At 37.3% G+C, this 13,462-nt stretch overlaps 1 protein-coding gene across 1 annotated transcript in view; it reads right to left on the bottom strand.

Moving 5' to 3' along the window:
• The window catches only part of FMN2 (formin 2), a 407,588-nt gene that overhangs the window by 73,326 nt on the left and 320,800 nt on the right, over positions 1–13,462 (bottom strand). The window contains 1 exon segment of the mRNA XM_027767852.1: positions 9,156–9,207. Within this exon segment, the coding sequence (XP_027623653.1) occupies positions 9,156–9,207 (52 nt within the window).

Below are 13,462 nucleotides of genomic sequence, written 5' to 3'. Positions count from 1 at the left end.
TCACTAGGACCAGGACTCGAACTATAGTTGGCCATGTGGGAGTTCAGTGTCTTAACCACCATGCCATTTGCTGGCCCCTTAGACTAGTCTTATTTAAGAATTTTTTTCTAGGGAACCAGCAGTTAGCATAATGGTTATGTCGCTGGACTCCCATGTAGTAGACTGCGGTTCATGTCCCGGACCCGGTGGCTTAAAACTCACACCGGGCGTGTGCGCGTGCGTGCCCAAGATCCCAAGAGGAGAATGGAGGAGAAGGGATTGCGGCGTGACCATCCCCGCTGGGGAGTGATTTCTCGCTTTCTGTCTCTATGTCTCTGTCTGGCGAGCGCACGTGCCCTGTAACAAAAACCTCTCCAAAAAAAAAAAAAGGAAAAAGAATTTTTTCTAGAATATCTGCTGTGCTAGAAGCATATTTTCTCAGGTTGTACAACCATAATGGATTTGAATCATGTTACTACAGTTAAATACACTTGATAACCTTGATTACTAATCCTTACCCTTTCTACATTCTATTTTATTTAAAATGCAAAACAGCATAGAAAATACCATATCCTTTCTTTCTTGCATTATCTGCATCTTTCCCACCTCCAACAACACGTGTGTCAGGAACATGGTAATTAGAATCCTCAGTAAAAATGCAGTGATTTTATTACTCTTGTTGCTTTTAGGGGACAAAGTTTAGGAAATCTAACCTCCATCAGCTTATAAAAGCATTATTAGGACAAAGAAACATGGTATTATCTGTTGAAGATATTTTCTAGTTTTATCAACTGGACTAGGGAGAAATGTTCACTTGTTGAAATATTCACTTTGTAAGCTAAATAATGTGATTGAATGTATAAAAGAAAATGAAATATAAAAATGAAGAAAAAGAAAGTAGCTTCAGAAAAGTTTAGTCTATTAAAAGGAAAAATATTTTTTTAAATATTGGAGTGAGAAAGATCTTAGCAATCTATACAAAAGGAAAGTTTCCATTCCTACAACAAAAATTTAAAAGGGCAGAAATTCCTTAGCACATTTTCTCTTCTAAATATCAACATACTAAAATTCTCTGAAGCAGAAAGTCTCAAAGTCCATCTACTCAGAATGCACCAAAGTCAACAAACAAACAAAATCATAGAAAAGACCCCTAACAACTCAGAATACTTCTTTGGTAACTGATGAAGGTCAGGACACCTGTAAAAGGGGTTGTGGAGCCCCACACTGGAAAGTCAATGACTTTATAAAAATTTAGATAGTGCAGCCCCAGAAGAAGACTCTTTTCTTTTTGTACAAGTATTTTATATCTAAAATTTACCACATGGCCTGAAAATAAAAGGTGTGAAATATAGCTTTCTACCATCAGCCCTAATGAGCCTTGTTCCAATGGGCCTACAGATGGTAAATCTCTTGTCAGGACCTGAAGTAGTTCACCAAAAAATCCAAATGGGGAAATAATAAACTCTAACTTCGTTTTACTTTATCAATATTGTTAAGGGAATGATGTCATTGTTTGGGGGTTTTGCAAAGACATTCCATGTCACTTCAGTTTTAATACCAGGCTGGAGCCTCGCTGGTCTGCCAGCATAAGCCAGATAAACACAGACCTGTAGTCTTTCTATTCATCTCTGGATAGTTACTCAGAAAGATTCTGGAAAATATGTCTATTATGAACTAAACATTTCACTTTTCATTTTATCCATGTGCCAGAAATCCATTCCTTAGATAAACACTTTACAAACTGACACTCTAAAAGTCACTAAACATGATAAAGTATGTGTGCATCAGTTCAGGACTGATGAAATATTTTCTCTCCCATGATGAACGAACAGTTACATACTACACAAAAGCCTTGGAACCCACATTTCTTTACTGTCTTTTTATTTTTGTCCTTATTTTGCATGAAAGATTAATTTTCCATTTCAACTCATTTGTTATGCAATCTTGGCTTTGGCAAAACACCACTCAAGCAATACTACATGCAGAAATAGTGTTTGGGGTATTTTGTTTGTTTGTTTGTTTGCTTAGACAGAAATTTTGGCTATAGGGCGTGTGCACTTCTAAAGAGACAGAGAGAGAGAGAGAGAGTGCAAGAAATCCCCTCACAGGGGATGGTCACGTTGCAATCCCTTCTCCCCCATTTTTCTCCTGGTATTTTGGACACACATGCACATGTGCCCAGTTGCCAGGTCTGGGACTTGAACCAAGGTTGACCATGTGGGAGTTCAGTGCCTTTACCACTGTGCCACCTACTGCCCCCACTATGTTTGTTTTTTTAAATTTTGAAATGTGTGGTTTAAAGCTCTTTCACAATGTGCTTTCTTAGTATTTCTTGTCTTTTCTAACTTGTTGTTTCCAATTGCCTTTGCTATCATTTACTTGAAATTGGGGAGGAGAAGAAATCTCTTTAAGACTATTTCATTTTCTAAAAAAAGATACTATGAAGTACATAATTATATTTTAAAACACTAAGTCAAGCCATCATATAATAAAATAAAATAAAAATAAAAAACATTCATTTATTAACTATACAAGTGTAATTGTGATAATTGTTTTTCTACATAACAAATTCACTACCCTCTATGGTAGGATTGGAAGATTAACCTAATCTTTCTAGTTGTCTTTAGCTTGTAAAGAAAAAAAAAAGAGAGACAAAAAAGTATATTCTAAAACATGTTTTAAAAACAAGGTTATACATAAACATTTCAGTAGCATATATGTCCTGTTCAAAACTACAAATATCTTACAAGCTAATGTTTTAGCAAATCTGTAGGAAAAGTCTCAAACTTCCTTAATAAAACATCCTTTCAAAATGTAGGAGTGGGTCATATACAAGGTCATCTGAAAAGTCATGACACATTTTTACATAGAAAAACAGAAAAATACGTCATGACTTTTCTGACAACCCAATCCAATCTATTACTACACTTTTGTTTGCTTTTTACTCACAGAGGGAGAATCAGGTATTACAGCTTTCTTAACCCAATTTCCTTTCTCCAGAATGTCACCTAAATTAACTGATGAGAAAGAGCAAGTAACCTAACATAATGCTTGCAATATAATTCAAACTTTACTTTTAGTCATTTCTATCAGTTTTATTAATCCCAGAATTAAATTTAGTGAAAGTAATTGATAACTAGAACAAACTAAGTTTCTCAAATTTGTTTTGTTTGTTTGTTTGTTTGTTTGTTTTTAATTTTGAAGGTCAATTTTACCTGAGCCAACAGGTGGCGTGGTGGTTAAGGAGCTGGATTCCCTCTCACGTGTCCAACCACAGTTCGAGTCCCAGACCTGGCAGCTTACTTTCTCACTTTCCCTCTGTCTCTCTCTCTCTCTGTGTGTTTCTCTCTGCTCAAAATGAAAAAATAGTAATAAATAATAAATAAACAAAACTAAATAAATAATTCCAAAAAATTTTTAAGTCAATTTTATCCTAAAATATAGTTTCTACATGTGGAATCTAAAGAAAAAGAAGTAATGCAAATAAAAATATAAAGTTAGCTGGGACCAGCAGTTAGTGTAATGGCTATGTCGCTGGACCCCCATGTAGTTTACCACGGTTTTAGTCTTGGACCCGGTGGCTTAAACTCACACTGGGCACGTGTGTGTGCGTGCCCAAGATCCCGAGAGGAGAATGGAGGAGAAGGGATTGCAGTGTGGCCATCCCCCCTGGGGTGGTGATTTCTCGCTTTCTGTCTCTCTGTCTCTCTCTGTCTTTCTGGTGAGCGCACGTGCCCTAGAGCAAAAACTTCTCCAAAAAATAAATAAATAAATAAAATAAAGTTAGCCATGGTTTATAAAGTAATAAAGGCTTCAGAGTGTGGTTGTAAGTTAATTTTATAACTCTGTTTCATTTTTCTTTATTCTCTGTATTCTTTAAATATAAAGGAATGGCCACTTATTAGACAAATTTTAAAATTTCTGCATTTTCTGTTAGTGAGCTGACACAGACACGAAGCAATTCTGTGGGAAAACAAAAACAATCATACTTGGTCTAGTGATTCTTTTCCACAATTGAAGAAAACAGTGTATGCTAATTAAAAATAAAATAAAAGCAGAAGATGAAGTAAACACACACAGTGGGGATATAGCCAACCTTAACAACATTCTGCTGAAATACATCTTGTAAAACAATATGATAGTTTGGCTCGTCCAATGAAATCATCTGAAGATGAGAATATGTTCATCCGATTTGTATTTGGGTTTTGGGTAAGGTTCAAGACTCGTCTGCCCTGGTGCCTTACTTTCTGGGAGAATTGAAGAGTTTCGTTAAATTGTTTATTTAAAAGCTATATATTTTTACTCATGTGAAATAGGAGCTCAAAGTTCCACATTTCAGATTAACAGCAAAAATGCATGAATAAACAGAATTAGCACATAAAACTATTATGCTAACAATGGACTATGAAAAGGATCTGATGTGCTTTAAAAATACGCTAGCCATTGCTTCTTCTGACTATTTTTATTGAGTTATGAAATAATTGATAAAGGTTAAGATTTTTCATTTAAGGGCTAAGACTTGTATAAAAAAACGCATTAGAATATAAAGACTAATGAGTATACATCCTTTTAAAGCGAGCTGATAACCTTTGTAAATGCACGTGCAGTTTACAAAACATTTTCACATGAATGAACTTTTCCAGTATAAGCTCTTACCGGCCACACTTGATAATACAAAGACCAAGTTATTTTATTCCGACAGCCCTAGAGTATGGAAGAAAGGATGGAGATATATCCCTTTTATATACAAGGAAGCTGAGGCCCAGGCATTTTATGAAGCTTTTCCAATTGCAATTCTAGAGTAGCAGAGCTGGACTAAGTGGAAACATCAGAGCCTTGTCCACCACACAATCCTGCCTTTCAACCAGGTGCTTGGTAAGTACCTGGAAAGTTACGCTGCCTTGAAACCTTGAGCAATTTCTTTGCTGGTGTAGAAAAAGACTGTGGAGTCTCTCTCTGACCCTCCTTTGATCATTAAGCCATCCATTAACCCAACTCAGCTATCACCAGTATCTGTAAATGACTCTAAAAATCAAAGCACACAAATTTGTCACCAGGTCTCTTGCCATCAGGTATAAAGTAAGATTAAAAACCTTCTTGAGCTATAATAGCATTACTGAAACAAAAACAAAAACTCACCAGATAATTCCTTTGATTAGGAAACTGTCAATGTATTTGTACAACTGAAACTTCCCTGTCTATTTCTGTCTCAAGGTCAAAGGGCTAATGAAAGGCTGGAAAATGAAGATCAGCTTTATGGGAACCTGAACACACAGAGCATGCAGAACCAGCTTGTTTATATACCATTTTACTTCCAAAATGGATTTCATCTAGCTCACCATGATATGATGCATAGAATATAAGAATTGTTTTAAAGGTGGGGGCGGGGGAGGATGGAGAACTGGAAAAATACATGCCTGAATGCATATTCCTGGCTCTCTCTCCCCTCACAGTCTTGGTGAGGCAACTGACATACATAAATACAGTGAAGGTGCACGTGCGTACCTGTGAGTTTTATGTTTTTGTTTTGTTTTGTTTTGTTTTGATGGAGGGGAAGTAAAGGAAGTTTGGGCTAATCCATGCACAAAGAAAGAAAAGTTCCAAAGAGACTGAGGCTTTAGGTTCTAAGGAAGTTTATATTGGTAAAAGCACATTTGGGGATGCACTGTTGGGGACAAGGTGGTATATAAAAAAAAGCTGAGATCTCGCAGTTGGAACGGAGAAAGAGACCTAGGACTCCAGAACCTGGGTCAAAGTCCACCATTCTCTAGAAAGCCTAAGAGGGGCCAGCCAGCCTGGCTAGAGTAGAAGCCCAAGCGCTCCAGGAGGAAAGGCTTCTGCCTGTTTGCATGCCTGATTTTAGTAAAAGCAGCTGTCTTGGATGATGCTGGCACACTCATTTTGGATATTCTAGACAGACTGTGTGCAGAAATCTATGTGATTTTATCTTAAAGCCTGGCTTCCTAGAAGTAGTAGCCTTGTGGTCAGAGTAGTATATTATTCAGTCAGTGGTTGGTCAGGGTTCTGCAGGAGACCCTAATGCAGTAAGGCTTTCAACAAATGTTGGTGGATCCCTGGGGAGAGATGTTTCTAAGTCTGCCCCATGTCCTGGTCTGATGATCATGAGTGGGCGTGGCCAGGGGCACTTAAGCACAGCCTTCCCAACTTGCGAAACTGTGATCCCAGGGGATCTTTCTTCGGCGTATTCTTTCCTTGTTCTCTCAGTACTACTTCTTTCATTTTTTTTTCTACCAGAGGGCATGTGTACTTGCCAGAGAGACAAGAGACAAGCGAGAGCGAGCGCGCGCGAGAGAGAATCCCTCAATGGGGTATGGTCATACCACAATCCTTCACCTTCATTTCTCTATTCTGTCTGGATTTAGGGCATGCACACATATACACTCGGCATGTTTTTCTAGCTGCTGAGGTCAAATTCACACATACTTTGGGGTCAGCCATGTGGGTTCCAGATCCCTTAATCACCAGGCTATGGGGTGGCCTATGTGCAACCTCTGATTGCTTGGGTAGTCTGCTCTTTGTTGCTTTATCTGTGAAGATCTTCTCAATTGATCCCCACTAAGACCTGCACTGTTTTCTAGCTGCTGAGATCAGATTGCAAACCTTTTGCCATCTCTGCTTATGATAATAACATGAAAATAACATGACAATTAATGGCTATCCATCACGAGTATTAAGCATCTGCCATAGATTATTTCAGTTAATTCTCACCTACAAAATAGATACTGTTATTTTGGGATTATGGTATTGTTCCAAGAGCTATCCCACATGAAAGGCCAGATTCTGATTCAAAGGCCATGAGACTGAGGTCACACTGCCTTCCTACACAGAACTGCTACTGACTGCTGCCCGGGTTACACGGGACTGCTGAGAAAATGGTATGGAGACTTGTTCCTTTAGGGAAATGTCAAGTGTTTCATATGATCCATTATTCTTATTTCTACCTTTGAATTTCATAGATAACTATTCAGTTTTAAAGACAGCTTTTTGCTAACAATTTTGTCAGAAGCCAGTAATTTTTTTTTTAAATAAAGTATTAGCCATAGGGTGCACGTGCTCTCCTAAGACAGAGTCAGAGAGAGAGAAAGTGAGAAATTAACCCCCCAGGGAGGATGGTCATGACACAATCCCTTCTCCTCCATTCTCCTCTCAAGGTTCTGGGCACACACATGTGTCCAAGATGATTTTCAAGCCATCAGGTCCAGGACTCAAACCGTGGTCGACTATGTAGGGAGTTTAGTGCCTTAACTACTATGCCATCTACAGCCCCAGTATTTTTTTTCATCCAACTAACAAATTTCTGTTTATTATCATTTAAGGTCTTGGCCTCAGGTTTTGCTTGTCATAGAAACTGGTCAACTGTGTTTACCAATTTGCCTCAGATAGTATTTTATATAAGCTTGACAACTACTAAATACATATTATCTGTTCACAGAACATAAAGGATCTTTCCTAATAAAGTAATGGCCACAAACTTCTTAAATAAACATTTCTCCCCAAGAGTTATCACGTTTCTCTTCAGAGAATATGACAGTTAATGTTATGTGTCAACCCGGCTAGGTTATGATGCCCAACTTTCATGTCATCAAACACCAGTCAAGATGTTGCTGTGAAGGAAGTTTTTAGACACAATTAACATTTAAATCTGCTTTGAGAAAAGTAGATTCCAAGCCAGCTGATGGCACAGCAGTAATGTAACATTCTGCAATGCTAGACACAAAGGACAAGGTCCCAAGTTTCCATCCTGATGCCTCCCTGTACATTCCTGGTGTACACATGCCCATGATCCAGACTAGCTGAGGCTGTGAGTAGATCATGCATGGTGTAAGGATCCTATTGAGGGGTGCCTCTCTCTCTCTCTCTCAGAAGAAATAAATAAATAATCTTAACAGCAGGGAAAAAAATGTAAATTCCCATTTATTACATGGTTGGGCCTCATCCAGTCACTTGAAGGCCTTTAAGAGTGAGGTCTCTGAGTGGGAAAGAATTGTGTCTCCAGACTGCTTTCAGACTTAAGATTGCAATATCAACTCCTGCCGGGATTGCGCGCCCTGCTAATTTTAGACCTGCCAGCTTCTACAATCATGTTAGTCAGTTCCTTAATCAAATAAGCTCTCTCTCTCCCCCTCTCTACTGGTTCTGCTCTTCGGGAGAACCCTCATTAATAAGGAGAGAAAGGAGAGGAAGAGATAACTGATGCAGAGAAGCAGGAATGTTTCTGAGGTACTTCTCTATGCTCACGCATGATTGCAAACGTCCATTTTGGAAGTGAAGATATACCCATGTTCATGGATTCCCACCTAAACTTCACCTTTAAATATAAAAATTCAATAGTTTTCTAATTTTTAAAAATTTGCTGTAGGGTATGTGTTTTCAATAGTGGGATGGGAATAAAAAAAAAATCAACTCCCAAGGAGATGACTGCATTGCAATACTTTCTCTTCCATTCTCCTCCAGAGATTCTGGGCACGCACGCACACCCACCATATGTTTTTTTTTTTTTTTTTTTTTTGGAGAGATTTTCACTGTAGGGCGCATACGCTCGCCAGACAGACAGAGAGAGACATAGAGACAGAAAGCGAGAAATCACCCCCCAGGGGGGATGGTCACGCCACAATCCCTTCTCCTCCATTCTCCTCTCGGGATCTTGGGGACGCACACACACGCGCCCAGTGTGAGTTTTAAGCCACCGGGTCCGGGACACGAACCGTGGTTGACTACGTGGGAGTCCAGCGACATAGCCATTACGCTAACTGCTGGTTCCCCACCATATGTTTTTCAGTTCACCAGGTCAGGACTCAGACCATACAGTCAGCCACACAGTCACCCAAAACCACTGCCACCAGCTGGCTCTGACCTTTTTTTCTTGAAACAGGTTTCTGTTACCTTCCTTGTCCTAAATTCTATTTGAAAGAGAAGGTGCTAGGCTAGTCACAGTAATTCCATACTTGAGAGAATTATACATCATCTAGAGTCACAAAAATAAAAGTCAGAAAATCATTGTGGAATTAAAGTACACTATTATATTAGATTTCTTTTTTGTTTTATGCTTGAAAATGAAAGTTATAGTAATAATTGGTTCTCTGAGATGAAATACTGAGCACTTCACAAATCTTTTCTAAGAAAAAAAACTACATTAAAGAAAAGAAATTTCTCACCATTTATGAGTCTCTGTCAGTGAATTCTCTTCTGCTTCTTGATCAATTTTAGCTGAAAAATGTAAGAATAAAGTTATGAAATAAATTATAAATAGTACTGTCTTAAGTTAACCATGACATTAATACAATATTTATTTTAATTGATTATTAATTCAACTTTACTCCAACCACAAGCTTTTTAAATATCTATGTCATGTATATTTCAAAAGATTATATTTAACTAAGCTGATATAAAGACACAGATACGGTATATTGAGTAACCAATCAAAATGTTCTGATTCTAAATGATTTCTTTAAATCAGCGATACTAATTAATCTGAGACTAAAACACATATTTAATATTTACATTGAATGTGTCAAAATTGAGATTCCATTAATTAGGTGAAAAAAAATTCTCTCAAGCAAAGGTACAAACACCAAGTCAAAACAGTGAAACAGAAATGGCATGTGGCTCTCTTTAGTTCTGGTATGAATTTTGAACTGTTTTTCAATGGTGCTCTCTGCAGCAGTCCACAAGTGAACAGAACATTATCTATTTTGAAAGTAGAAAGAGGGATAGTATACCCATTTATTTGCTACCGTATTTTTGTCTAAAAATAAATAGCAATCTGTCACACACCTAAAGATCAAATTTTAGAGAGTAAGTCAATATTTCAAATTGCTTAAAATAATAGAGAAACTCTATCACATACAATAAGTATGGCAATCACATTCAAGTTTCTTTTGCCAAGTAAGCATTCTAGGAGTAGGTATTATTCCACATCCATCCCTCTGCCCACCTCAATACACATACATTTGGCATGAAAGTTTTAGAAATATTCTTATGTCATACAATGCTCTCTAATATTTTTAATCTACTGTATTATAAAACATGAGTTGCAACCTGCTAAATTGGTTTCATGATTCACTAAGGTCTGTGATTCATGGTTTGAAAATTACTGATCTATAGGACAAAAGGCAAAAATAACAATTAAAAAAAAATCTTGGAGCTTCTGAAAGTTGTCTTTTAAAAATCATTCCCTATTGGGTCACACTTGTAGCCATTTGGAGAAATTAGAAGACAAAATGGAACAGGGAAAACCGATTATAAAAATTGAAACCGCACAAAAAGTAAAACTCATGGAACTGTCAAAGTGTCTCTATCACTACTTAAAACACAATAGTACAGCTTGGGCTTGTTAAAGTTTTACAACCTCAAGACAGTGCTTTTTCGAAGTTCTGTACACTATCTGCAGAGTCATAACTAAATGTCATACTGCCCCTCATTGCCAGGATTGTCAGAATTTAAAAGGGATTATTTAAGTTAAAGGCAGAATTTCTTTTTTCTTTTTTTGTTTTCCCTCATTGTACTTAAATCATTTACATAAACTTATACATCAATCATTAGCCAAATTAAAAAACAGAATAAATGTTCCATGATGTTACTTTGAAAGGGTTCCATCCAGTATGAAAATGTTGTCTTACGAAATCAGCTCAGGGTTGTCTAGCTAAAAACTGATTTGCTTCCCGAAACAATTCTAGAACCACATAAAATTTGCTTAAGGGCGAGTACCAAAATGCATACTGCTTTCAGGAAGAATATTTGTCCTATTGCCCTCTTATTTTTTTTTTCTTTTTAAAATACAGAGATTGAGACTGAGATTGGAAGAGAGAATTTCTAGATTATTTTAGAAAATTAAGTGATTTGTGAAACTTAAAACACACTAGAATGAGTTGCCAGAGATCTGTCTTTTATTTATGATTCTGCCACTAAAGTTAGCTATGTGACCTTAAGCAAACAGATCAAACTTAACATATGCAAAATATGTAGCACAGCATTTCAATAATTAGGAGGGACTTAATAAATAAACAAACATTTTTTGAATGTGAAGATCTTAAAACTCTTAAAGTGATATATTATCATGTTTAACTGAGTAAGTCAGCTGCTATTTTATTATGTTTAAACATTTGATGCAGATAAAGAAAACATACAGCTTTCAAAATGCATAAGCTCCTAAACTGTGGTGACTGGAATAAAGTGAGTTTCATTTGTGCATAATGATTCCTTTTGAAGTGTACCAAAACAGCTTTAACTTCATAGCATGAGCAAGTTTGGCTGATAAAAATACATTTTAATGCAATGCAGCAGATGACCAATTCTTACCAAAGAAACAAAAACATAAAAACAAACTCTCTTACCAATCCTAATATCCATATTGCATTAAAAAAGCCAAATTGCAATAACAGAGAATACTTAAACATGCTCTATCATCCACTATTTTTACATGGTTTTTAAGTTAAAGTAGTTTGTGTATTCAAACTAATCAGCTTTGATAAACAGTCAAATGAGAGATCAAAGAAAATACATTTAAGTATATATTCCAACTCTTAATGTAGTCAACAATTCAACAAACTGAACTGATTTTTCATTGTATAGCAAGCTTATAAAAAGATCTTTCTGAAAATTTGGAGTGCAATTATGTTTTCTGAGAATACTGAGATGTCATTTTCCAACATGCTAGTACCAATACATCACCATTAATGTTTTCTTTAAAATTCTTTTAAACACACTTACGTTATTAAGCTAGTGACAAATGCAGGATATAATTGCTTTAGGTAGTGAAGATGAACCTACCAAACTGAAGTAAAGTGTAATTTAATCAGTGAAAACTATGATATTGTTTAGGAATAAAGTTAGAATGACTGCCATTCATTTAGAGAGAATGGGAGCACATGTAGTGACCAAAATATTAAACCAGCTTTGATTTTCTGTTTGAGTAACACCTTTGACACCATGTTACATGTACAGACTTTCAAGCATGCCTTTGATGAAGGTAGCATAGAAAATAAGGTGATTTTCTGTATGTAACATAAACATCTCATTAACTATGTTATTTCTTGACATATTTTTCCAGAAATAAAATTATATCCCATTAATTTCTAATGGTATTTACAGCTTTGTGAAGCATTTTGAAGGCAAGTGTTGCTTATAGCAGGGATTTTAGACATATTTATAATCGGCTGTTAACAAGCTTTATTAAAATAAACTATGCTAAATTAATTGAGACAAGATATATATATTAAAAAAATCAGTATTGTGTGACAATATGGTTAACTAGAGACAATCATTATGGTATCGCTCTGGAAAACACCAAAAAGTTTTTTGCCTATACTTTGAGCAGAGGAGTGAGGTGAGACTGATGAAATACGAAGGGGAAAAAAAAAAGACTATAGGAAGCTTCTGAACCACTGAATCTCGGGTTGGAGATGTAAAGAAGGAGCCAATGAGAATGAGTTCAGAGCCCTCTCCCCAATGGGGGAGAAGGTGAGGAAAACTCTCCTTTTGAAACTCTGAATTTTCTACTTTCACTTCAGACCCCAATATTCCCCAATTACACGAAAGCAACAAAACTGGCATAGAGCTAACTAATACGAAATTATATAGATATATTACCTCAGAGAAATACTGGACTCCCTTTCCCTCAAAACCAAAAGCTTAGCACCACCTTGAAAACTAATCTGCATGTAGAGAATATAACTGAGACCAGGCATTCTGCTGTCTCTACACTAGAGGGAACAGAGGGTACAGTACAGAGGAGAGGATGACCTGTATTTTAGAAAATCAGGATGAATACCTGACTTCAAAGTCTACCAAAAAACAGAGACCAAGAACTCTGTCCATCCCTTCCCAGTCCCAGAACATGGCCTACAAGAGCACCCTCCTAAGAGGCTGAGGAGTCTGGACATTTCTCTTGACTGGATGGAAGGCCTTCTCTGTCCCTCTCCTCATACTCATACCTCAGGGATGGTTCCCTGTCCCCTCTGTAATCCCTGACAGCACAGCTTTTCAGTAACTCCCTGGATTGTAAGTGTGAAAGAAAAAATAAAAAAGAAAGAAAGAAAAAAAACAAACAAACAGAAAATGGGGGTGGGGGGGCATCTGACAGTGAGGAGGGTGTTAGGGACCCCACCATACAGTAGAAGAGAGAGGACAGAGCATGGCCACAGATCATCTCCTAGCCCTAAAGAGGACAAAATCATGCTACCCAACTCCTAGCTCAGGCCTGCTCTGGTCAATTAGGCCCTATCCACCCCTGGGCTTTGCAGGCAAGCTGCCCAGGCTGTGTAATGGCTCACCAGACTCTGTCCTTCTCTGGTCCTCATCTTCCCCTTCATTCAGGCCACTTCCAGGCTATATGGGCTACCCTGACCTCAGGTTTTGAAAGCCAGCTGCCCAGATTCTATATGGACCGAATTGACTCTGTTTACCTTTGGCTCTCACAGCTGTCCTCACCTGACTCCATTTGGGCCTACTCAAGCCTGCTTGG

Source organism: Tupaia chinensis, unplaced genomic scaffold (assembly GCF_000334495.1).
Source record: "Tupaia chinensis unplaced genomic scaffold, TupChi_1.0 Scaffold000074_1, whole genome shotgun sequence".
NCBI lineage: Eukaryota > Metazoa > Chordata > Mammalia > Scandentia > Tupaiidae > Tupaia > Tupaia belangeri.
This window is presented reverse-complemented; position numbering and strand designations above follow the sequence as displayed.